Genomic DNA, 27,992 nt, shown 5'->3' with positions numbered 1-27,992 from the left:
TATATTTTGCCTTATCCTGGTCACCAAGGTAGTGTAATCACATCCATTAAGCAAGGCAAGTGTGCTACTGCCCCTAGTATTTTTCTTACCTTAGTCTTAATTTTCACAGTGATTCATACTACCCCTAAATTGCTAAACTATTTTATTTATCAAAGAAATACTAAAGCTTCTATTATTCCTCATCTAGTTACTGTTCAACTTTTTCTCTGGAAAAAATTGAATACAAATAATTAGCTCTACTTACTATAATTATCTTTTTCCTTTCTGCACTGGAGATTGAATGCAGGGCTTCACATATCAAAGACAGGTACCCCAACACAGAGCCACTTCCCCAGCCTTTGTTTATTCTTCTCTAATTTAATTTACATTCATCATAATCACAATTCAATCTCCCATGCCACCATTCTTATCAACAAAATATCCTAACTTTACTGAATCCATTAGTCTTTCTCAGCTTTTTATCCTTTCTACTCAAAGACGTACTTCACAGTGATCTCATTCCACTGAACCATTTTATAAAAATACCTGAAGTATAACTTGATTCTGCTTCTAAGCAAAAGGAACTGTTCTGACAGCAACAAATAAGACCTCAATATTCAATACTGCAGTGTGACTATAGCAGTTTTATATTTGAAATTAAATGGAAACAATGAATTCAAAACTACTACATATGCAGTCCCAAAAATGAGAGTTGGTGGTTTGCTTTTTTGTTTGGTTTTGTTGTTTAATCTTACATTCACTATGATGCCCATTTATTTCTTTGTCATTCTGAGGACAAAATGCGCTGGAGTTTTTCTATTTGAGTCAATTTTCACTGGGACTCTTTGACTCATGGAGTTCGGTGCCTGTATTCCTCAACTCTGGGAAATTACTTTCTGTGATTTCTTTAACTATTACTTCATCAAATTTGTCTTTTGACTTTGTTCCAAAGTCTTCCTGTACTTTGAGAACTCTGATGATTCTTATGTTGTTCCACTTGAAGTCATTCCATAGTTCTCTACTATACTGTTAATTTCGTGTGTGTGTGTGTGTGTGTGTGTGTGTGTGTGTTTGTGTGTGTGTGTGTGGAGGTCACAGCAATGCTCAGAGGTTACTTCTGGCTCTGCACTCAGGAATCACTCCTGGCGGTGCTCTGGGGACCACATGGGATGCTGAAAATCAAACCTGGGTCAACTGCGTGCGAGGCAAACGCCCCACCCACTGTGCTATTGCTCCAGCCCCTATACTGTTAATTTCTCTTCAGGCTATTTTCTACCTTCTGTTGTTATCCAGGATTCCTCCATTTCACCTTTTGCTCTTTTGCTCAGAGTTTTTGAGTCTTTTATATCACCTAACATTCTCTTCATTTCTGCTTATAGCTTTGGCTCTGTGCTTTCCTTTGTTAACTGTGCCATTGTTTCTTTGACCTGAATAAGCATCCTCGCAATGATGTCAGGAAGGTCATCGTCTGAGGATTTACTAGCTGGTTAATGATGATTGAGCCTTCTGTTTTTGTTTTTGCTCTTGAACTTAGATTCTATCTGTCTTCACCGTTAGTTTTGGAGTGCTTCTGCTGTGCTGAGGGTAAATCTCTGTATTTGAACCCTGGGACCTTCTGAGGAACTAGGCTGGGAATTGCCATGTTCCCTCCATGCCTACCTTCATTCAGTGGGATGAAATATAACTCTGACAGTCTGAACCTGGTGAGGTGCCGTCACGCTGCTGTGCTTCTGGAGACATAAGGCCGGGTCATTGAAATGGCAGAGGCTGGGGTGAGACTGGTGATTCATCTCGCCTGGTGGGGTGTGGCACTGAGTAAAGGTTCTGAATAGTTTTTTTCGATGTATTTATTTAGTCACTGTGATTTACAATATGGCTAAATGTTTCAGAATGCAATTTTTTAAAAAAAAAGGAGACAAAAAATTCTCTGACTCAAATTGCAGAATTCAAAAGAAAAACAAAAGTCACAGTACATTCCATGGGAATGGGTAAGATCTGTCATAATGCTGACCTCAGTAGTATTTTATGACTTTCCATCCCTCACAATCTATGACGTTTGTGATTTTTGCTTCTTTTCCATGTTTTCCCTTTTTGGGGACCATATAAGGATCTGAAATATCAGGAGAGGTCCAATAATGTCAAAATAATAAAGCTCAAGATAAAAGGATACCTTCAAAAGCACTTAAGTGTCCTCATTTTTCAGACTCATAACTAGGGTTTGAATGGGAATTAACAATCCAGTGACCTGTATTTTAAGAGTTCTCATACTTACTGACTTAAAAAAAAACATACTATCTTTTCTACATTGTTCTGAAAATCAACAACTAGATAAATACAAGGAAATGGGGAAATAGCCTAGAAAGGCAGGAAAGTGATCATTCTTCTGACACACCAGAGCCCATGAAAATGCATGCATGTTTCAGGAATTCGCCATGCAGGTGAATTGCTTTGTTTTATTTTATCCAAGGTATTTTTTACATTCAGAGAAAAGAGAGATTAATAAAGTGTTGAAGGTCAAACTCTATAATAGGATGAGTTAATATTTGATGACTGAACTCTAAGTTTAAATTTCACTTAGAATGTCTACCTTCAGAGCTCGGAATATTATGCGTAAGTGATTTCTTTCTCTTTTTAATCCTCCTTCCTTTCCCTCCATTGGTGGGTAGAGGTTAGAATGCACGTGCCCCACCACATGCCACATTCTTGCAGGAAGACAGAAATAATGGTTGTGCTGCTCCCTGGAGGTGTGTGCAGTACCTACACAAATGCCCTCTTGACATCACACTTCCTGGTGCTGTCACTTGCACATCTCTCTAGCTGCAGTGCTCACTAAGCCTTGTACCCCTTGTGTGTGGTGCTTATCTGTCACTGTAGGAAGCTGGGAATTGCTTGTGGGGGCAGGGCTGGCAGACAGTAGTACTGCTGCCCCCCCCCCCAGGCTGTGGCAAGGGCATCTCTCATGCTGCACGTGGGCCACCCAAGAGTTCAGCTCAAGACTACACACTTGCACTGCAGCTGCTCAAAATCCCAAAACAATTAATCCAGAACCTAGCATACTATTCTGAAGAACTCAAATCTGAGTTCATAACTCAAACCTCATAACTCATAAACCTCACAGAGTTATGAAGTAAAAATTTAAAATAAATAAATAAACTTTCCAGTCCCTAAGAAATTACAAATTCTGAATTTACAAACCTACTGCTGACCTCGTTCCAGGAGTATTTGTAGCATTCCTCTGCAGACACTGAATAACGTTTTTAATAATTTATTTCTTTTTTTTAAGAACTTTTAAGAACTGGGCGGAGCTATAGCATAACTGGTAGGGGCTTTGCCTTGCACACGGCCGACCAAGGTTCAAGTCCTTTGTCCCTCTCGGAGAGCCCGGCAAGTTATTGAGAATATTCGGCCTGCATGGCAGAGCCTGGCAAGCTCCCCGTGGCATATTGGATATGCCAAAAACAGTAAAAACAAGTCTCACAATGGAGACATTACTGGTTCCCACTCGAGCAAATCGATGAACAATGGGAGGACAGTGCTATAGACAGTGCAGTACTATTTAAGACCTGGACACAGTGAGCCAGAGATCACATGCTTTGTGAACTGGGGGTTCCAAATAACAGCTGTCAGAACTCTCTTTGGTGCATGTGAACAGCACCACTGATTCAATTCTTCATTCGCTCATTTGCAGGGAATATCACCCCCAAGCCCTCAAAACAGAATTTTAAAAATCAGTTTATTTTCCATTTTTAAGTCTGTGCCAAAAGTCTGTGCCAAATTCTCTCCTATGCTTTCTTATGGTTGTTCTTTTCATTAGCTCTATTTTTTTCCACCTAATTTATTTACCTCAAATTACTTTATCTTGGATTGAAGGGGAAGAAAGGGTTTCTCTCTCCTATCTAGAACACGTCTTCAAACTTACAACTTTTATGTTTGGGATCCCATCAACACTTTAAAACATGTACGTTATTCAATGTTTACAGACTGCAATGTATATTTTAAATGTGAGCAAATCATAAAAGAAAATGTTCCCTGACTTAATTCTCTGATGTATTTTTTATGCTTTTGTTTAGGGCTTTAAGAGAGAAAATGGACCTAACATCACGGGTTCAGTTACTAATTTCAAATCACCTTTATCTAACATGGTACATTAAATGAGCAGAAGGCAATCAGTGGCAAACTCAAAATAGTCAAACTAAAAACCATTTGGCTTTTTAGAGTCTTCATTCACATCAATGGATTGATTTTCTAAGTCTCTATATCGTCTGGATGCCCATTTTCCCAATCAATTCTGTTAATTATGTTCCAACCCTGCCTTTAATTAACAATAAAATTATCCTTCAAAGCACATCACTTAGTTTTAAATCTATAAGTGGAATGTAAGGAAATTTTGCAGTCCCTCAAAAGGAGTAAAAGCTGATATAATAATGGACTGAAAGGTAATTTCCAAAAAAAAAAAAAGCATAAGCTTTGTTCAGAATAGTGTTTGTTAAAAATGACATCTCTGTATAATAATGTCTCCTAGGCTATGGCACTTTGATGTAAAAATAGTTGATTAATAAGTCTCAATTATTTTGATTGTGCATTTGGTTTCAAACTTTGCTTTTGGTACTCAGAGACTGTCTCTAGGCAAGTTTTCACTTCATTATCAGTTCAAAAGGTTGCCCAGTTGTTCCCTCTTAAGCTACAGTAAATACATTTCCATCTGGTTTCAGGATCTTTAGTGTCTGACATTTTGTAATAGAGGGTTTCAAAATCATATTTTATGGCAGTGAAGCTGCTTGTAGGAATTTATTGACTTAACAATCCCATCCAACATCTCTTGTCATGTGGAACACTCCCCAGTCTAAGGCAGATTAGTGAATGAGAGCTGCTTCATTTTGGCCTGACTGTCTGCCTAACTAATTTCCATTACATGGGTGGGTGAAATCAAGAGAGTTTGCACCACTCTATTACAATAGTAGCTAGAACTAGAATTTGAGTATATTCTCTTTTACTGATGTTCTACAGTAGTAGCAATGCTGACCTTACAAATTGTTGTTGCTCAATTTACGTTTTAAGTAAATCTAAACATTTTACATTGTGACCTATCTTGGTGTCCAATTGAGTGAACACAACCAGATGGCAGAGTTCAATATAAAGGGAAGAGTTGATAGAAGCTGCAGCTTGTCAGTGTATCAATAGTACCTATTGCAGTTTCCCATTCATCAAGACATAAGATCAAAGATTGTTTGGTATTCACTTTTAAGTAATATCTAGACTTTCAGTTCTGAAAGTCTACAGGCTGACACACTACTTTTCATGCTCCCTACGGAAGTTGGGCTACACACAAGGATAAATTGGTTGAACGATAATACAAATGCAATTATGTGTGTAGCACCTTAATATTTGCAAAAGAGCTCAGATTTTCAATCACGTATGTGCAGTACAAAGGTTTATATTGTACTAAGCAGGGCCTTAAACTTCCTGTCAGAAGAAGCAATGAAAAGAAATGTTGACTCCTTTTAATGACAAGAATTTCCCATACTTGAAAATTTAAATTATTAATTCAAAGATTTGTAAATTGTGGTAATATATATTAATTTGATATTTTGTAATGAATCACATTTAAAGTAAAATGTAAAAAAATTAAAATTATACAAATAAAAAGAACAAAAATATTATTTTGGTTTTGGAGTCACAGGTGGACCGCTGGAGGATCATGTGGGCTACTAGGGATGGAATTTGAATCAACTGTGTGCAAGGCAAGTGCCTTATTTGGTGCATTGTATTTCCAGACCCCAAATTATTATTTTATAAAATTGTATTTTGAAGTATGCAAATCATGTGAAATTCATTTTAACTGTTGGCATTTTTTGTCATATAAGACTAGATTATAAGGTTAGTTTTACAAAAAACATTATAATGATATGATATTGTCTAGTTGAATACAAAAATAAAAGATATAATACTGTCTAAAAGGTCACATTAAGCTTAAATATATCAATGTCATATAGGTAAAGGTAAAGGCCCTCCCGTTGATCATCGATTTGCTCGAGTGGGCCCAGTAACGTCTCCATTGGAGACTTTGTTGTTACTGTGTCTGGCATATCCAATACGTCAGGGGGAGCTTGCCAGGCTCTGCCCTGCGGGCGAGATACTCTCGGTAGCTTGCTGGGCTCTCGAGCGGAGGAATCGAACTCGGGTCGGCCATGTTGGCTGCGTGCAAGGCAAACGCCCTACCACTGTGCTATCGCTCCAGCCCAATGTCATATAGGCAATAGATTTTAGTAGTATTTTTGTATATGATAAAAATGTTTTGCTGGGGTTGGTGTGATGCATGTAAAGCACTTTTCTTGCCCATTGCAGGACTCAGGTTCATTCTAAGGGACTGCAAATAGTCTTGAATAACTTTGGCCATTATCCCCTTACTATTAAATCTATACTATTAAATCTAGAGGACCACATAATTTCTTCCATGTTAATATAAAAACAGTAGGTTTTTTGTCTAAGGTAGTAGGATAGCACTGTACTCCTGTTGTTCATCAATTTGCTCAAGCAGGCACCAGTAACGTCTCCATTGGGAGACTTGCTACTGTTTTTGGCATATCAGATGCGCCATGAGGAGCTTGTCAGGCTCTGCCCTGTGGGCGAGATGCTCTCGGTAGCTTGCTGGGCTCTCCGAGAGGTGTGGAGGAATCAAACCCGGGTTGGCTGTGTGCAAGGCAAACACCCTCCCTGCCTTCTGTGCAATCACTCCAGCCCAAGATAGTAGTATACCTTATCTAAAATGCCATCTCTATTTCAGGAAACGAAGAATTTTAGAAATAAAAATTACATATATGACAAGTATAATCAGCAATTTCATGATATGTATATAGATGATATATGCATACCAGTAACAATGATGGGTCTCATTCTCCTAAAGAGCCTTGAATATAATCTCAGGGCTAGGATGAAGGAGACGTTACTAGGGCCTGCTCAAAGCAATCGATGAATTAGATGATATGGTCCTAATATAATGCCAGCATTACAGAGAAAATGTTTTAAAGACTTCAAAATATTTTAAAACATTATGAAAATATTTAAGAACATTAATTATGCAAAAATGGATCTATCATCACTAAAGTTCAGCCAAATGAATATGTTCTTACATACATGATATGCAAATGTACTACTTTATATTATCAAAATATAAACAAAATTCTCAGGTATACTCACCTGTTCAGAAAAGAGCTCTGTGCTTTCTTTCAGGTATTTACTAAATGGGTTGGGCTCATAGATCTCTTCTTCTTGTTTCAGTAATATTTTGGATTTTATAGGTACTGGGCGAATTACTCCAGGTTTAGTCTGCATGAAGATAAAATAATTTTTTAAATAAAAAAATGAACATTATTACAATAAATACGTGAATCAAGTCTTTGAGATGTTATAACAAAATTTATAATTTTATAAAATTTTAAAGCATTCTGTAAGCATATAAAATTAGTCCTGAAATAAAATCATTGAAATTAATCTTACTTTAGTACCAGTTGTTATATGAGTGAACTCATAAAAATCTATCATGAGGTTTAGATGGCAAAACTTTCTAATTCATCTGGCCAAACATTGTTTTTGTATCCTTGCAAGTGCATTTAATCAGTAAAACTTTCATTCCTGTACCAATAAGCATTCTCATTCTGTGTATAGTAGAATACAGGAATTTGTCACATCCACATATGATCTTTTTCTTTGGACACTATCTCCACTTCCCCAAGTCCACATAACTGTAATCTGAAAGAAGTAGAAATAGGTAGCAAACAAGTTTCCTCCTTCAACAATAGAGATTTAAACTTCTCTGTAGGTACAGAGAGACTGACATTATAATACATCAGTTTGGGAGCTATGGGAAATACCCTACTTCACATAAAAGCTATATATATATGGGAATATTTAAAAAAGAGAGTAAAAAGTACGTAATAGTCAGTCTAGAGAGAAAAGAGATTTAAGTACTTGCAGAAATTAATCCCAAACATTCTGATTTGTCTTGGGTTTCCCTATGAGTCTTTTTCCTTACGTTGGATTCTATTCAAAGTTTGAGTTTGGGTCAAACGCAAGTATACTTCATCAACTTGTTATCAAAACAGCTGTATCTAACATTTTCATTATTCAAGGTTCACAAATATCTTCAGTTTTTGCTCTTGTTTGAGATGAATTAATTTTATTTCAGGAATTTATGGTGAAAATAAAGGTGGGAGAGAGAAAAACACACACATACACAGAGGGAGAAGGAGAGAGACAGACACATATACAGAGGGGGGTGGGGAGACACACACACAGAGAGAGAGAGAGAGAGAGAGAGAGAGAGAGAGAGAGAGAAAGGGAGAGAGAGAGATATTCAAGAGAAAATGTAGGCTTCTCCAGAGAGGAAAGAGCTGGTAATAAAGTAAAAGGACTATACTTCTCAAGTTGAGATGCAGTTAGCCTGAGAAAGAGGATGTGCAGGGTTCATAAATGCGTCCTCGATGTCAGTTTAAAGAGAAAAATACAAGAGGAGAGACAAAATAAGAAGAGGAGAGAAGGAAAATAAGAGAGGAGAGAAGAGGAAAGAGGAGACAAAGGGAGAGAACTGGGTCAAAGAGGCCTAGGAGAGAACAATCTAGTTTGGGACAATTTCAAAATGATGCTTCACAAATACAAAAGCCTTGTAATGCTGAAAAATGTCAGAAAATGATTGAGAAGCTTACAAAATCCATTCCAAACAGAAATTCAACAAAACTTGTGACACGTTTTCTGTTTAAGCATTTTAGCGTAACCATTCTTCTTAACTCCATTTCCTTTCAGAAAATAGTCAATTAGCTCTGTTCAGTCAATGTCGACTGTCACAAGCTACGCCTTAAGGGAGGATATCTATCTCTCCGCTCTATAAACCACCTAATATATTTTGAGTCTTGAATAAATGCTCTTCTGAAATAGCTCTTTTCAATAGATTTTCCCAGTTGTCATATCGAAATATATATATGTATATGCATGTATATATATGTATATATATATACATATAGATTGAGAAATGCCTCTGTCTCCCAAAGGCTGAGAAATATTTCCCACTTAAGAAAGTCTTTCTCTCAAGGAGGAAAAATTACACATGTAACAACCAATACTGTTTAAAATCACACAGTTGCTTATACACTTGAGAACCTCGTGCCAGTAGGAAACTCCACACAAGAACACAATCGGGCAGTTGCTGGTTCCTCTCAGTACTGGCCATCAAGAAGGTGCCTAGTATCTGGTCATGATCCTACACTGCCCAGACTTCTTCTCTTTCTACTTTTCTTTTTGCTTTTTGGGTCACACCCGGCGATGCACAGGGGTTACTCCTGGCTCTGCACTCAGGAGTTACTCCTGGCGGTGCTTAGGGGACCATATGGGATGCTGGGAATCAAACCCGGGTTCCGCCGCATGCAAGGCAAACGCCCTACCCGCTGTGCTATCTCTCCAGTCCCTCTACTTTTCTTTATCCTTCCCGTTTCTCCTTCTTTCTTCTCCAAATACTACATTTTCTCCTCCCCTGCTTCATTGTGGGGAAGGAAATCAAAATTCCAATAATTTGGTCCCACCAGGTTACAAACCCAACATGGAATTCTGGATAAAGAGAGGACAGCTCACCAGGGACACATCTATGCTAACAGACTTCCCCTGCCAGAGAGAATTGACTACTCAATCACTATATTGCTATCAGAAAGATGCAACAGATCAGATGACCTAGAGTCTCACTCAGAACACTCTCGTGGAGTGGGGGAGGGGAGAAGAAATCCTAGGTTGTTGGATATCAAATATCTGCAATAACAGAATTGTATTTGTAATTGTACAATTACAACAGTAATTTTACTGGTGTTTTCTATTTGTTTCTCCACCAGTATTTCCTTTCTTAATTTCTACGAATTTCCAGAATTTAATGATCCTCTATTTGACAAGTATTTTTAAGACTTGGACTCCCTGAAATCTCTGACATTTTTTCATTCTAGTTTGTTTAGTATGTTTTGATATTGTTTCTTACATGTTTTATGATAGTTTCTCTGATTCTTATATTTATCACTTATCTCCTATGTCCCGTTTTTGCTTCTGCACCTTAACACAGCAGTCAATATATCTAGATGTGACATATAACTCCAGGCAAATAAAACTAGACAGAGTTTTATTTGACAATATTCACATTTCTCATCCTATAAACTTTAACCATATGTTCCACATCCAGTTGTCTCTCGTCTGGAAACCAAAGCCAAGTTTCTTGAATTTGGAACCACACAGACTAGTCATGAACCATGATTAACCCTGGCAAATACGGATAACTGCAATCAGGGAAATCTCTTTTTGCTCATGCCATTCTACAAACTATAAAAAGAGTTTCAAAACCCTTGGTATTTTGTTTTGTGTTTCGGGTCACACCCGGCGATGCTCAGGGGTTACTCCTCGCTCTGCATTCAAGAACTACTCCTAGCGGTGTTCAGGGACCATATGGGATGCCGGGAAAGGCAAAAGTCCTCCCCACTCCAGCCCCAGAACCCTTGGCATTTTTTGAAACTGATGATTCTACCTTTCTCCTATATTTGCTGATATTTTATCTAACTTATATGGGACCAGATATTTTATATAGACTAGCTCATCAAGTCCTTACAAATAACTCTGTGAAAAGCTTAAAGAGAACAGCTCATATACCAAAGTTATGAAGATAATAAAAGATATCAATTTTTAATTCCAGGTCTCGTCTAATCATTTACTTTCATGATGTTAATTAGTTCAATGCTTACTTGAGAGAATAAAAATAAGAAGCATATAATGTTTTTTTTTCTTCTTGTTTTGAGCCACACCCAGCAGTGTTCAGAGCTTATTCCAGGCTCCATGCTCTGGAACTATTCTTAGAAGACAGGGGAACGATATAGGGTGCCAGGAATTGAAGCCAGTTCAACCATGTGCAAAGCAGGCATCTTATCTGTTTGCTGTACTCTGGTTCTCATAAAAAAAAACCTTGAAATGATTTTTAAACATCCACTTCTCAATAACCTTTTTGATCCGAAATACAAAGTCTTCAATTTATAAAGTTTGTATCTCTTTATATTCACTGATTTTTTTTTCAATGCCAGTTGCCTTGACATTGATTTTGGCTATCTTTACCTCATTCTGCATGATTTTACTTTCCTTTTCATTAATCTTATTAAATACAACTTATTTTTAATGTGGTATAAATGTTCTTACCAAAGGACCATTCCTGAACCACTATTAAACCTAAGATTTCTCCAAATATTAGCACCTATATGTCCTTGCTTCATCTATACACATATCCCACACCTAGCCACTCACTCCCTCTTCCTAAAATTCTATAGGTCGCATGGAGAAGACATTCAAATGCATATTGATATCTGAAATTCATTACAATTCGACTCCCAGGGGAAGCATGATAGTGGCGTTAAGGGAGCATAAAGTACATAGACTGTGGTGCTTGCAATATTGTTAATAGACTGCATGACCTTGAAAAGGCCACTCAATCTGTCCAGACCTTCTGCCAATTTTGTCATAATGCTAACCAATGATTGTGTCCTTGAATAATAATTAGTGATGCTACATTTTCTATTTACCAGCCTGCCCTCCTGGAAATTATAGCCTAAAGAGCTACTGTATAAAACTTGCATAGGCATATTTAAGTAAGTCACTCAAATTAAGAATCTCACAATATGTATAAGAAAGCATATAGATGAAGGCAGACAGGACAAACAGTAAACCAGATAGGGCACTTGCCTCAAACCCTGCTGACCCAGGTTCAACCCCCAGTATTCCATATGGTTGTCTAACCCCAACCAGAAGTTATCTCTGATTACAGAGCCAGGAGTGAACCCTGAGTACCACTAGGTATGGTCCAAAAGTCAAAACAGAAAAAAAAAAAGAAATTGGATCTACTACTGGCAGAAATTCTCTTGGAATATTAGTAACTTCCCTCTGTTCTTCCCAATACCTTGCTTTTCAGTACCAAATAGTTGCATGATCTATGTTTGCTAAAGAGTGCATTACAACATACAAGTACACTAATGACCACATCTGACGAATATGACTGCTCATACCTTGCTATTCAAAATGGGATCTGTATACCAGAAACAGTATTACTTGAAAACCTGTTAGAAATACTAGGTCTCAGATCCCACCCCAGACCTACTGAAAGAGAAGTTACATATTACAAATTTCAAAAAGGATTCATGTGCATATTAAAAACTTAAAGGCACTTGGGGTCGGAGTGATATTATAATAGTGAGTTGGGTACTTTCTTGTACGTGATTGGCCCAAATTCAGCACTGCCAGGAGTAATTCCTGAGTGCAGAGCCAGGAGCAACCCCTGAGCATCACCGGATTGGACTCCCTACCGACCCCCAAAAATCACCCAACTGAAAAGCCCTCAATTAAAACTCAACACATCAATGTTGTGTTCCACTCCTAAAGATAGTTCTACCTTGCTCTACCATCCAGTGACATATACTTAATCTTTAACTTCTGCTGTCATAAAAAGACATTTAAAAGGGTAAGCCATTATTGATTTCTGATCTACACTGCTTTTGTCCTCATAGATAACCACTATTTTCAGGTTTCAAGTAAATTTTTGTTACTAATTTTTTTTAAATAATTTTATTAGTGAAACACCATGAGGTCCAGTTGTGGACATTACAAGATTTGGTGCTTGGGTTTCAGTTATACAATTATTGGGTACCCATCCCTCCACCAGTGCCCATTCTCAATCCCCAATGACCCCAATATCCCTCCCATCCAGAACCTCCTTCATTCCATCCCATCTCTGTGGCAGGGCATTCCCTTTTGTTCTCTCTCTCCTTTTGGTTGCTGAGGTTTGCAAAAGAGGCATTGAGTGGCAATCGTGTTCGGTCTATAGTCTACTTTCAGCATGCATCTCCCTTCCTGGGAGGATTCTCACAACACCCTTTATTTGGTGTTCCCTTCCCTATCTGAGCTGCCCTTTCCACTAGCATGTGCGGCTGGCCTTCAAGACATGGAGTGAACTTCCTGGTACTTATCTCAACTATTCTTGGATGATAGTCTCCTATTTTGCTACTTTATATTCCCCAGATGAATGCAATCTTTCAATGTCTGTCCCTCTCTTTCTGACTCATTTCACTTAGCATGATACTTTCCAAGTAGAACCACTTGTATGTAAATTTCATGACTCCATCTTTTCTAACAGCTGTAACTACTCCAGTGTATAGATGTACAAAAATTTCTTTAACCAGTCATCTGTTCTCGGGCACTTGGGTTTTTTTTTTTCTCCAGATTTTGGCTATTGTGAACAGTGCAGCAATGAACATAGAAGTGCAGATGTCATTTCTACTATACTTTTTTGTCTCTCCGGGATATATTCCCAGGACTGGTATTGCTGGGTCAAATAGGAGCTCAATTTCTAATTTTTGGAGAATCGTCCATACTGTTTTTCAAAAGGGCTGAACCAGTTGGCATTCCCACCAGCAGTGAAGGAGGGTCTTTTTCTCGCCACATCCGTGCCAACACCAGTTGCTTTTGTTCTTTTGGATGTGGGCCAGTCTCTGTGGTATGAGATGATATCTCATTGTTGTTTTGATCTGCATCTCCCTGATGATTAGTGATGTAGAGCATTTTCTCATGTGCCCTTTAGCCATTTGGATTTCTTCTTTGAGAAAGTTTCTGTTTATTTCATCCAAGTACTTTTTGATGGGTTTGGATGTTTTCTTCTTGTGGAGTTCAACCAGTGCTTTGTATATGCTTGATATCAACCTCTTGTTGAATGGGTATTGGGTGAATATCCTTTCCCATTCTGTGGATTGTCTTTGTATTCTGGTCACTGTATCTTTTGAGGTGCAGAAGCTTCTTAATTTAACATAGTCCCATTTGTTTATCTCTCTTTCCACTTGGATGGTCAGTGGAGTGTCATCTTTGAAGATACCGTTAGCCTCAATATCATGAAAGCTTTTGCTGACCTTGTCTTCGATGTACCTTATGGATTTTGGCCTGATGTTGAGATCTTTAAACCATTTTGATCTGACTTTTGTTCATGGTGTTAGGTCGAAGTCTAAACCTATTTTTTTGCATGTGGTTGTCCAGTTTGCCATCACCATTTGTTGAAAAGGCTTTCCTTGCTCCACTTCACATTTCTTGCTCCCTTATCAAAGATTAGATGTTCATACATTTGGGGTTGTGTATAGGGATATTCCACCCTGTTGCATTGGTCCATAGCCCTGGCTTTTTTTCCAGTACCATGCTGTTTTAATTATTACAGCTTAGTAGTAGAGTTTGATGTTGGGGAGGGTAATGCCTCCCCACGTATTTTTCCCAAGAATTGCTTTAGCTATTCGTGGGCATTTGTTGCTCCCTATGAATTTCAGGAGTGCTTGAGCTAATTCTTTGAAGAATTTCATGGATATCCTTATAGGGATCACATTGAATCTGTAATGCTTTGGGGAGTATTGTCATTTTGACAACGTTAATTCTTCCTATCCATGAGCAGGGGATATGTTTCCATTTCCTCGTGTCCTCTTTTATTTCATGGAGTAGCATTTTGTAGTTTTCATTGTAGAGATTCTTTACCTCTTTAGTTAGGCTGATTCCAAGGTATTTGATTTTCTGGGGCACAATTGTGAAAGGGATTTTTTTTTCCTGTCACTTTCCTCTGTCTCATTATTTGCTTATAAGAAGGCCATGGATTTTTGGGCATTAATTTTACAGTCTGCAACTTTACTGTATAAGTGAATTGTTTCTAGGAGTTTCTTGCTAGAGGATTTAGGGTTCTAGAGATGTAGTATCATATCATCTGTGAATAGTGAGAGCTTTATTTCTTCCTTTCTTATCTGAATGCCCTTAATATCTTTTTCTTACTTAACTGATATTGTAATTATTTCCAGTACTACATTGAACAGAAGTGGCGAGAATGGGCATCCTTGTCTTGTGCCTGATCTTAGAGGGAAGGCCCTTACTTTTTCCCCATTAAGGATAATGCTTGCCATGCATTTGTTGTGGATGGCTTTGACTATCTTGAGAAAAGTTCCTTCAAAACCCATTTTGGTGAGATTTTTCATCATCAAAAGGTGCTGTATTTTGTCAATATCTTTCTCTGCATCTATTGATATGATCATATGGTTTTTATTTTTACTTTAGTTGATCTATCACTATCACTATCACCCCATTGTTCACCAATTCGCTCAACCGGGCCCATTCGTCCCTGTCACGTGCTACTGTAGCCTAGCCTGATGACATATTGGGGGCGCCTTCAGGATCAGGGGAATGAGGACCATTCATTGTTACTGTTTTTGACATATCAAGTACGCCATGGTTAGCTTGTCAGGCTCTGTCATGCGGGCGGGATACTCTCAGTAGCTTGCCAGGCTATCCAAGAGGCATATAGGCGGGTATGATATTCTCAGTAGCCTGCTGGGTTCTCTGAGAGTGAGAACTAGGGAAAAAGCGGTCGTGTGGCAACAAATGCGGCCACGTGCTTCCGAGAGTTTGTTTTAGAGTCTCTGGATCCTGGCCGTTGATGGGGTTACACGGTAGTTCGTGGGTGTAACTGTCTAGCTACTGGAAGATGGGGGAGCTGGGTGGAGGAGGACCAGTCCTGAACCGAGCAGGCTTAGAGATCTCAGCCTCGGGTCCTGCACACCTGGGTTCCTCTGCTGGTTCCTCATCCAAACGTGTGAAAAATGGTCTCAGCATGGCTTTGGCTGGGTCCCAGAGCTCTTCAGCTGTTGGGGATCTGCTCAGAGCAGAAACTCAATCCGCCCTGCTCCAAAGGGCCCCGGTGAGGACAGCCAGGTTCGGGGGCAGGAACCTCCCTGCCATCATATGCCAACATCAACTTTTGTTGATATGATGGACTATGTTGATTGATTTCTGAATGTTAAACCATCCTTGCATCCCCGGGATGAATCCCACTTGGTTATGGTGTATGGTCATTTTGATGAGTTGTTGGATTCTATTTGCTAATATTTTGTTGAGGATCTTCACATCCATGTTCATCAGGGATATTGGCCTGTTGTTTTATTTGTTGGTGGTGTCTTTGTTTGCTTTGGGTATTAGGGAGATATGTGCCTCATAGAACCTGTTTGTAAAAGTTCCTGTTTTTTCAATTTCCTGGAAAAGCTTGAGGAAAACTGGCAAAAGGTCTTCTTTAAATGTTTGGAACAATTAGCTAGTGAATCCATCTGGGCCTGGGCTTTTGTTTTGGGGAAAACTTTCAATTACGGTTTCGATTTCTTTGATATGAGTGAGTCTGCTCAGGTATTCCAAATCTTATTGGTTCGCTCTTGGTAGATTGTAGGAATCCAGAATTCATCCATTTCTTCTAGGTTCTCTTGTTTCATGGCATACAGACTCTCCAAGTAGTCTCTGATAATCTTTTGAATTTTATTGGTTTCTGTTGTGATGTCCCCTTTTTCATTTTATACTCGGCTTATTCAGGTTCTCTCTCTCTTTCTTTGTGAGTCTTGCTAGTGGTTTATCAATCTTGTTTATTTTCTCAATGGACCAGCTCTTAGTTTCATTGACTTTTCGGATTGTTTTTTGGGTTTCCATGTCTTTAATTTCTGTCCTAAGTTTTATTATTTCTTTCCTTCAGCCAAATTTGGGTTTCTTTTTTGGTCTTTTTCTAATATATTGAGCTGTGAGGTTAGGTTATCTATGTAGGCCCTTTCTTCCTTCCTTAGGAATGCTTGCAACGCTAAAAATTTTCCTCTTAGCACGGCTTTAGCTACATTCCATAAGTTATGGTAGCTCGAGTCTTCTTCACATTTGTTTCCATGTATCTTTTGATTTCGTCCTTGACTTCCTTCTTGACCCACTCACTGTTCAACATTAATAACTTAATCACTTAACTTCCCGTTAGTCGTCGATTTGCTCGAGCAGGCGCCAGTAACGTCTCCATTTGTCCCTGTTGCGTGCTAGTGTAGCCCAATGGCATCTGTTAGCTCTGGGAACATGAAGAGCCTCAAACCGATCGTTCTTGATCTTCACGAAGAAGTCTGACCATCTGAGAGGTGGGCGGCCACGCGGTCTTTTGACATCCCGTGGAATCCAGTCGGTAACAGCTCTAGTCCAGCGGTCATCTTTAAATCTCATTACGTGACCAGCCCATCTGATTTTTGACACCTTGGCAAATGAGACAGCGTCCCTGATTCTTGATCATCAATGGATGTCGGAACTCCAGATTCTATCCATCACTGTTCAACATTGAGTTGTTTAATTTCCAGGTGTTTGATTTGTTTATCGGTGTCTTTGTGTGATTCGCTTCTATCTTCAGCACATCATGGTCTGAAAAGATTTTTGATGCCACTTCTATCTTCCTGATTCTATTGAGGTATGTTTTGTGGCCTAGCACATGGTCTATTTTGGAAAATGTTCCATGTGCACTGGAGAAGTATGTGTATTCTTTCTTTGGGGGGTGTAAAGTCTTATATAGGTCTATTAGCCCTCTCTATTCTATTTCTTCCTTCAAAGCCTATGTTTTCTTGTTGAGTTTTGCTCTTGCTGATCTATCCAGAAATGATAAGGCAATGTTGAAGTCTCTGGCTACTATTGTGTTGCTGGCAATGTCCTCCTTACAATCTGTTAGCAATTGTTTTAAGTATTTAGCTGGTTCCTCATTAGGCGAGTATACATTTAAGAGTGTGATTTCTTCCTGTTGTACGTATCCCTTGATAAATAGAAAATGGCCTTTGTTGTCCCTTCTAATCTTTTTCAACCTGAAATCTATGTTGTGGGATACTAGTATGGCCACCCCAGCTCTTTTGAGGGAACTGTTTGCTTGCAGGATTGTTTTCCATCCTTTAACTTTGAGTCTGTGTTTGCTCTGACTTTCAGATGAGTTTCTTTTAGATAGCAGAATCAGTTTCTGGATCCATTTTGCCACTCTGTGTCTCTTGATTGGTGCATTTAGACCATTGACATTGAGAGAGATTATTGTCATGGGGTTGTGTGCCATCTTTCTGTAGGAGGCGGTTGTGTTCATAAGTGTTTTCCATCTTATCCTAAAGGAGCCCCTTTAATCCTTCTTTTAGATTTGGCTTTGAGTCTATGAAGTTCCTGAGCTGTTGTTTATCTACAAAATGGTGTATAATTCCATCGAGTTTGAGTGAGACTTTGACTGGATAAAGTATTCTTGGTGAGGCGTTCAGTTCATTGAGTTTTTCACTATATCCCATCATTGTCTTTGGGCTTAGAGGGTTTTTTTTCTGATAGGTCTGCTGTACATGTAAGGGGTTCTCCTTTGTATGTGATTTCCTTCTTTGACCTTGCTGCTTGCAGTATTGTGTCTCTATCCACGGCATCCATCGTTCTGACTTGATATGCCTTGGAGTGTTTTTATTCGGGTCTCCTTTAGCTGGAGCGATAGCACAGCGGGTAGGGCGTTCGCCTTACATGCGGCCAACATGGCCGACCTGAGTTCGATTCCTCCGCCCCTCTCGGAGAGCCTGGCAAGCTACCGAGAGTATTCGATATGCCAGACACAGTAACAACAAAGTCTCCAATGGAGACGTTACTGGGCCCGCTCGAGCAAATCGACGATCAACGGGAGGGCCTTTACTTTACTTTTACTTTTACTCCTTTAGCTGGCACTCTCCTGGCTCCTTGGATGTGGATATCTGCATTCTTTAACTCTGGGAACTTTTCAGCAATGATTTCTTTGACTGTGACTTTTCACTGGGGTTGCCTCCCTGTCCTTCTGGTACTCTGATGATGCTAATGTTGTTCCTCTTGGTGTCATCCCCTAGGTCCCTGATTCTCCTTAGAGCTATTTTGAGGTCTTTTTCCCACTGTTTGTTGTTCCCTATGTGATTTCTTTTGCTCATTTCAAGCTCACAGATCTTGTCTTCAGCTGTATTCATTCTGCTGCTGAGGGCACCTGCTGAGTTTTTATTTTCATCTACCGAATCCTTTATTTATGACACTTCTTTTTGTAGCTTTTTTATTTCTACTCTCATTTCTTCCTGTATTTTCTCGAATATCTGTTCTACTGTTTCTTTCATTTCTCCCTTTAACTTTCTGGACATCTCTTCCATTGGTTCTTTGAGTAGTTCCTTGGAAATCCTCAGCATTTCATCTCAGAATTCTTCATCAGAAGAGCATATTTATGGATAACTCCATTTGAGGACTCAGGACTCTTTTTTCGTCCTCTCCTTGTAGTGGAGATTTACACTTTTTCTTCATGCTGTTGTGGTTGTCTAGAGGTAAAACCTTGGAATTCACTATCACTGTTCCCTCTTATCATGGGAAAGGACTCTGGATAAGGTCGGTCGATGGTGGTTATCCTTCTCCCTTTCTAGAATCTGACCTTCCTCTCAGGCATTTTTCTTTGATTTGTGACAGGCATCTAGTGAACCATTGGTGGAGGTGCTCTTTAATATTGGGCTTGTACAGCTTCTTGCATACTGCTCTTTTGTTAGAATTTGGTGTAGTCCAGTGGATTATTGTTGTATTGTAGTTGAGGTGGCCAGGATTTTTTCCACAGAATTAGGTGATAAAGGCTGGGATGTGAGTCTAGAGTGCTGAGAGTGGAAAATATAACTCGTGAGTGGCTGCCTGCCCCAGAGAAGGCCACGCCCACTTTGGAGAGGCCACACCCCTATGTGGAGGTCAAGTCCCCAGCTGGTCCCAGGGATGCACTGACCTAGGAACCTGCAGAGGAGGGTGGGGCCCTGAAGTGGTGGTTGGGAGGTCCAGCTGAACTCGAGCAGGTGTTCGCCCAAGTCTCCTCTGGCTGCCTAGTGGTGGGGGGTCCAGCGCTGTGGGAAAAGGGGCATGAACACCAGGCGCAGGAAAGGGATGTGCTGCCCGGCTCCCTGACGAAACTGCAGAGGCTTTGTTCACTAATTCTGCCAAATATGATTTGCTGTTTGTGCCCAAGGAGAAATAAAGGAAATTAATCAAGTTAGAAAAGTCATAATAGGTGGCCAGAATGGTAGTATGATAGCTTAGAGGTTAAAGTGCATGCTTAATATGTACATAACATTTTTTAAAAATTTTTGAGTATGTAACAGAAAAACAAACATTGTTTTGAATCTTTAAAACTCACTCCCATCAGATGTTCTCTGGTTCATGCCAGTTCAGGTCTAGCTTAAGTCTAAAGTTCTAAAGATTCTGAAGAACTTTCGAGTCCATAGAAATGAGTAAGATAAAATTCTTTTATTTTTTTTTCAGAAAGCTCATTTACACATTTAAGTAATAATAGGACAATCACAGTATAAATCATGCCATGGGGGTCCTCTCAAGGATCTGTAATGCCTCACCTCACTTTCAAAACACTTTCAAGACCGTTTGTAGCAGTGGAAAGCTTTGGCGTCCTGTGAGGTGAGAGGAGGTGAGCCTCTCAGGAGCTCTGCGACCTCATCTTTCCTGTTACCAACCAGCTGCTCTCTTTCAGATCTTCCCTCTCCCTCTGTCCCTTTCAACTCCTCTTACTCTCACCCTCTCCATTTATTTCATTCTTATTTCTGGAACTTTTTACTTTGGGGGTAGGTAGTTAGGGGAAAAAACTGGAAAATGCTCAGAGCTTACTCCTGGGCCTACACTGAGATTGCTCTGGCTGGGCTTGAGACCATATGTGGTGCCGAAGATCAGACCAGTGTTGGATACTCACGAGACAAACAACGTACCCACTACAACCTACACAATCCCATGGAGCTTTGCTCTTTTGTTCCTTGCTTTGTCTGAAAAGTTTATTTTCTTCTCTAAGATTCTCCCTTTCAAGTTGTTGTAAAAATTCCATTTCATCAGACAGATGTTCCCTGATGTTTTATTTAAATAGATAAAACAGTCATCCCTACTTATCTAACAGTATTTTTCCCATTTACAAACTATTTGACATCAGCTTTTGTGTTACTATATTGATATTTCACTAGAATGCAAACTCTAGTGTAAACCAAAAAATCATTTTGAGTACTCATATAATCAGCAGGGCTGGAGCGATAGCACAGTGGTAGGGCATTTGCCTTACAAGCGGCCAACATGGCCGACCCGAGTTCCATTTCTGCCCCTCTTGGAGAGCCGGCAAGCTACCGAGAGTATTTCGCCCACACGGGAGAGCCTGGCGAGCTACCCATGACGTATTCGGTATGCCAAACACAGTAACAACAAGTCTCATGGTGGAGACGTTACTGCGCCCGCTTGAGCAAATCGATGAACAACGGGAGGACCGTGACCGTGATGAACCCTAGCAGGATCCAAATCATATAATCAGCACTTGGATCTGTGTCTATAATCTAGTAGGTGCTCAAAAAATTGAATAGTGAAAAGGCCTGTGTATTGACAATCATGCAGTCTAAATGGTGCTGATTCACACTTTAAGGTCTCTACTTATGTTTCCTAGACTTACTTTTTTATTACTGTGTGACACAGGAAGAATTCCTCATGAAGCCTTTCACCAATAAAAAAAAAAATCAGAAAAAAAGAGAGTAGGGTGGGGTGCAACACCCTTAGAGATAAGAGAAGTCAGAGGTTATTATGTCCTAAATTTACCTGAAGTCATGGGTAGACACCTCTTCTTTACTTCTTTAAGATTTTAAACATCTCTCCTCCATTTGTTCGTGGTAGTGACAAATGATGAAAGTCTGACTTTGTTTTGTTTTGTTGTGTTGTGGTGAGGGAAGTGGTGGGTAGGTAATTACTCCTGACAGTGCTCAAAGCTTACTTTTGACTCTGTGTTCAGGAAAAAATCCTGGATGGGTTACATATTCCCATATGTAACATTTGGGACTCTTACTCCAAACTGTAAGTGTACAAGGCAAGTGCCTTAACTCAGAACCTATCTGGCTTGCAATGAAATTCTTGGTACCAAATGGTTTCATCTTTCTTGAAAAATTCAAGAGTGGGATGGAATTGAGGAGACTGTGTTTGATTCTATTTTGGGACTGGAGCGATAGCACAGCAGGTAGGGTGTTTGCCTGGTTCGATTTCTCCATTCCTCTTGGAGAGCCCGGCAAGCTACCAAGAGTATCCTGCCTGCACGGCAAAGCCTGGCAAGCTACCCGTGGCGTATTTGATATGCCAAAGATAGTAACAAGTCTCATAATGGAGAGTTACTGGTGCCCATTTGAGCAAATCCATGAACAATGGGAGGACAGTGCTACAGTGCTATTTTGGTTGTGAGGAAGAGCCAGTTCATTAGATAGTGTATGTAGTCCTTGGGCCATGGTGAGGGTGGGAGAGTGAGCGTGAGTCTATAAAGTACAAGTCTAAGCCTGCTAGTCATTTATGTTTGTATTTCATCAAATACACATTTCTATTTGAACATTACCACTCTAGACACTAAAAATAGACATTGTTTCTGCCCTTTGGAATTTATAAACATAATTTTATGACAAGTTGGTACAATCCCTGGCTGGTATGAACATGGACATTAATTACTAATACTGATGTACAGATGCCATTGCTGATTTTAAAATAATGACTTCTTAGAGAAACTGTTTTCCTAAATTAGTAACTTAGGCTAAAGGATGCATGTTTTTAAATGCTCTTGACTACAACTGTGGGTCTGAGGAGGTGTAATGAAATAACAAAAACAAAGAATTGGTCCCATGTTCATGGTTTATTTGTATCTTCTTAAAGAACTGAAACAACCAAATAGAACAAGTATGAAGAATACTTAAATACCAAGAATTCTACTGAGTTGATGCATGCAAAATGCCAAAAAAAATATTTTTTACCAATTTGCCTTGAGTCTTTTTTTCATTTTGCAGTTTTATTTAGTGTTTTTCTAAGTTTCTGCAGCAACAAGCTCATACATACTCAAAGAAAAATTCTAACAGTCAAATTTGGCAAAAGAAATTTTATCTATCTAGCTGATTCACTCATTCAATTAGTAAGTATTTATTAACTAATTTTTTAAACAAACACTAATTTCTGCTTAGAGCAAATACTGACATTTTATTATCCTCAAATAAATGTTTCAACTTCATAATATTATAGTGCAAAGTAAGGCTTTCTACGTTGAGTGGGAAAACAGATTCTTATATTACCAATTAGTCTTGGCCCTACTGATAAAGCATTGCTAAAATCTGCACCGCATTTTTTGTCATAATAATAAGGGAACTACAAGCTGGAGAGATAGTGAGAGGGTAAGCCACTTGCTTTGCATGCGGCATACCTGAGTTCTATCCCGGGCACCCCACATGGTTCCCTGAGTCTGCCTGAAGTGGTCCCTGAGTGCAGGGCCAGAAGTAAGCCCTGAGCAATACTGTTATCCCCTGAAAACCGCCCCCACCCCATCCCCCCAAAAAAAGAAAGAAAGAAATGAAATAAGGGAAACAACAACCCCTATCATTCTAGCTCAAAAAGTTACTGAGAGACTCTAGTAAGATAAAATGCATAAGACAGTAAAAAAGAAAAACGCCAGAATGGTAATTATAAAGAAAAAATGCAATACAATTTGCACTTATAATGTAGTGTTGCTACTAAATATCTGTATAGCACTGTTCTCCCATTGTTCATCGCTTTCTCGAGTGGGTCCAGTAATGTCTCCATTATGGGACTTGTTAATACTGTGTTTGGCATATCGAATACATCACGGGGAGCTTGCGAGGCTTTGCCGTGCAGGCAAGATACTCTTGGTTGCTTGCCGGGCTCTCCAAGAGGGATGGAGGAATCTAACCTGGGCCCACCGGGTCGGCTGTGTGCAAGGTAAATGCCCTACCTGCTGTACCTAACCAATGGGAGGTTTTTAAAATGCTTTATAGTTACCATGATAGTTACATAAAAATAAGCATGCATTTGTAGAGAGAGAGAGAAAGAGAGAGAGAGCTTGAATTATTAAAAACCACATTCCAAGGCTCAAGATACATTTTGTAGTGTATACATGGCTCATAATAGTTGAACTGAAATCATTCAATGAGTAAAGGAAAGGCAAGAACATGACTAAGAAGGCATACGCAATAGTTGAAGGAACCTTGAGCATTTAACTTGAGTCAAGGAGAAACCTGTCAAGGACAAACTGTTTCAAGCTTGAAGAAGATTTCAGTTCTACATAAAAGTATTCAGAGCTTCATTTTCCAAAGAACAGAGACCTCAAGGGTCCTCAGAAAAATGAGTCATGCTTCACCAGAACAGGGCACATCATGGGGCATTCAGAACTGGGAACAAAGTATCTGCAGTTGAAGCACTCTTCTTTATAGAGTTCCAATAATCTACATTTTGCTTTTACTTGGATATAGCCATATGGCTTATTTTTAAAATCTATTTTCAAATTGTCTTTTGTTCTCTAGATTCAATATTCCATTTCAGGCAACAAGGAGCACTTTTGTGATGGCATGAAACTTCAAAAGCCAAAGCCAAATGTAATTTAAAACATTTCCCAAACCACCACTAAAAAAAGAGCTCTGCTTTCCCAATTTTGCAGAGTCCAATAGTTTTTTTTTTCAAAGAAAATAGCCCCTATTAAAATAGACTCTATTGATATTGAAATAACTTGGCCCAGCAATTAAGAAATCTTTTGAAGATTCCATCTTGACTTAAGATCCTTCCTTCCCTTTCACTCCTTTTTTATGTTAAGTGATAGACTATCCGTGTACAAATCTTCTACACGATTCTCAAGAACTCTTGAGCTCAGGTAGATATACACTTTTGTACTAACATAATCAAAATAGAATGCTATTGGTATAAGGATAGACTGTCTGATCAATGGTTTAGAATCAAGTACTCAAACATAAATCCCTCAGACCTAAGATCAGCTAATTTTCAACAATGTAGCTTGATAAATGAATGTCTTAAAGATAGATTCTTTAACAAATGGTGTTAGAGAAATTGGGGAGAGAAAATGAACAAACACTTCTCCAATAAAGAAAACTGGATTGCCAATAGACACCGAAAAATTGTTTATTTTCACTCATTATCAGGAAAGTCTAAATCATGAAGACAGAGCGATATCATCTCACACCAGTGAGAATCACACATAACAGTAAAATCTAAAAGCAATCTGTGCTGCCAGGAATATGGTAAAAATGAACTCATCCACTGCTGGTGGGAGAGTTATTGGCTTAACCCTTATGAGAAATAACATGGAGATTTCTCAGAAAAATAAGAATGGAGCTGGCATATAACCCAATAATTTCACTTTTGGTATCTACCCCAAGATACAAAAACATTCCAAATGCACACCATTATTTATGACAACACACTACAATAGCTGGAATATGGAATCCACCCAGGTGTGCAACAGCAGAGGAGGGAATCATGACAGTGTGGCAAGAACACACAGAGGAATACTACGCAACTGTAATAAAGATAAAACTGTGAAATTCGCAGCAACTTGGATGGAACTTGACGATATCTCAAGTTGAGGATATCTCAACTGAAGTAAAGAAAGTCAGAAGAAGGACAGATATTGGATGATCTCATTCATATAAGGCATTTTGAATAATAGGACAAGAGCATGCAAAGAATCAAAGGGAAGACACCTAGATTACTCTTGGCCCCAGATTAGTGAACTAGGAAAGTCAAAGAAGGAAATAAATAGGTAGGAAAGTAAGAGGGGGAAATCGGAGGGATCAGGGACAGGGAGGAGAGGCCTTGAAAACATCAGTGGCGTTGTGGCATAATGTGATATATATATGTATATATTTATATATATGTGTGTGTGTGTGTATGTGTGTGTATAAATCTCAGAGCCAAGAACACTATCACCATGAGACCCAAACTTGCAATAACCAAACTGAAAAATACTCAGTTATGAAGAACTTTGTAAATCATGGTGCTTTAATAAAAAAGTGTTTATTAAAAAAAAGTTATTTGAAACAATATCTAGATTTTCCCCCTTTTAACAGATTTATTATGTTAGACAAAAAAAACCCTTATTTTTATATCTACAATGACATTTTAATATATTTCAATTTGTGAAATAATTATACATTATCTTTAAAGGGTTTTAAAAGGATTTAGCTAAAATATTAATGCCAGAAGCAAGCAGTATAATAAAATCAGTCTTGTTAAGAACTAAGCAATGTTTTTTGTGATTTTTTCACTTGTTTTGTTTGGGGACCACACCTGGCATGTGCTAGGGCTTACTCCTAGCTCTGTGCTCAGAGTGATCTTGGAGCACATATGAGAGGCTGGGAATCGAAGCCGGGTCAGCCACAGGCAAGGCAAGCATTCCCCTATCCATTATACCAGTGGTCCGGCCCTTATATTTCAGTTAACAAATAAAAATACTCTCATTTAGTTTGATGGCAAGATGACCTGCAGACTTGTAAGATGTAGAACACCATAGCAAGCATCTAAAAAGTGGCAAAATACTATATAGTTATCGGTATAAATATATTAAACTATAATAGAAGTTTTAAAAATAATATATGATCTACACTCATATATAAAGGTACTGATTAAGGGATAGAGAAGTGTGGTGGGGGGAGGGGGATTGAGGGTCTTGTTTTGCCTGCAGCTGGCCTCAGCTCAGTCCCCAGAACTGCTATGTCTCTCTGCTCTCCCAAGGGATTCTTGAGTACAGAAGTATGCTCTGAGTACTGCCAGTGGAGGCCTTAAAACAACAGCAACAACAAGAAGATATTTATGTAAGTTTGAACTCAGAAAAATATTTTAGGCGTTAGATGATTATTCAGTCATTTACATTTAATATCTCTGTTTTGTATAGTGTGTTGAGTGAAATTATAAAAGCAAATATTAAAACATCCCTGATTTTCACACTTATTCTCAAAAAAATCAGTATATCATTACTCAAACTATTAAAATAGCAATAGCAATATTTCCACATCTAAAATGGAAAGCTGGGAGGCTTCATTGTTATTTGAGTATTTGTTTCTATGGCAACTCCTTCACTTCACTGTGTTAGTAATCACAGCCTCAGAGTGCTAGGGAGACTTGAAGTGTGTTACAAAACGCCTTTCTTGTTCAATTAGGGGATTCAGACCCTAGGCACGAGAACTGTGACTTATCCACTGTCAGCCCAGGAGTCAGTGGCAAAGACAAAAGTGAAAGAGGGTTTTTTGAGGCTCCCAGCCCAGCAGTCCTTACACTGTACGATGCAGGTACCCTGGCACTCATCTAAACCTGTTTGCAGAAGTGCATACGTCATCATGCAGACACATCACTTCCACTAGAAACACAGACACCAAAATATCAACCAGTTTCATGGAATCTGTCTTCAAAGCAAGACCCTGCTTTTGTAAAGTGACTTTTTGGTAAAAATAAATAAAAATAGTCCTGACCGATGACCATGACAAGATGATTGGACAGGTATTGACACAGGGCACCAAAACAACCCTCAACAAAAGGAGAAATCAGTATTAAGTACTGTACTGATTATTTACTTTTTTTTTCCATTAAAGCAACTAGATTTACAGGTTTTTTCCTAACAGAGTTTCAAGTATACAATATTACAGCACAATACCTACCACTGTGCCAATTTCCCTCCCACTCCGCGCCTGCCTCCTTAACACACACACTTTTAAGCTTGGGTACTGGAGTTTGGGTCTCTCGCTTAATGTTAGCTCTGTGGTTTACAGAATAACAGGACAAGAGAATGCAGGGGAACGTACCAAAGTGGGAAGGGAGGTGAGTACCCAAGTCAGCCTTGACTCTATTACAGAAATGAGAAGGACAGGGAAGATGCTGAGGAGAAAAGAGGGATGGGAGGTGAAGGACAGGAAGCGGATCACTGGGCACATCACTGGTGTAGCGTGGGCACTTGTATATATCTAAACCACAGGCAGAGTTTGTTTCCTTAATGCTTCGAATGGCTTTGCTGGAAATTTTCACTACTTTTACTAAAGGTGACAATTGTTCTGAAATCTACAATTAAAAACATTTATAAGGTATAAAGAGAATCTTTAACTTGCAATATCAAAGTGAATTTATGATTTCAATTTGCTAAAGCTAAGAAATACATTTTAAAGGACCTCTATTTTTAAAAAGTAACCTAATTAATAACACTTTTATATCTAAAGAACAGATTCTGGGGCTGGAGCGATAGCACAGCAGGTAGGGCATTTGCCTTGCATGCAGTCGACCCGGGTTCGATTCCCAGCATCCCATATGGTCCC

The 27,992-nt window shown here is 39.0% G+C and overlaps 1 protein-coding gene across 2 annotated transcripts in view; it reads right to left on the bottom strand.

Annotated features, from left to right (window-relative positions):
* Positions 1-27,992, bottom strand: part of MLIP (muscular LMNA interacting protein) — a 331,240-nt gene that overhangs the window by 66,548 nt on the left and 236,700 nt on the right. For both annotated transcript variants that reach the window (XM_056116919.1, XM_056116920.1), the window contains one exon: positions 7,177-7,305. In XM_056116919.1, coding sequence (XP_055972894.1) covers positions 7,177-7,305 — 129 coding nt within the window. The remainder of the gene's footprint in view (positions 1-7,176; positions 7,306-27,992) is intronic.

Source organism: Sorex fumeus, unplaced genomic scaffold (genome assembly GCF_029834395.1).
Source record: "Sorex fumeus unplaced genomic scaffold, SorFum_2.1 ptg000033l, whole genome shotgun sequence".
In the NCBI taxonomy this organism is placed as follows: Eukaryota; Metazoa; Chordata; class Mammalia; order Eulipotyphla; family Soricidae; genus Sorex; species Sorex fumeus.
Note: the sequence above shows the minus strand (reverse complement) of the source record. Positions and strands in the feature narration are given on the sequence as shown.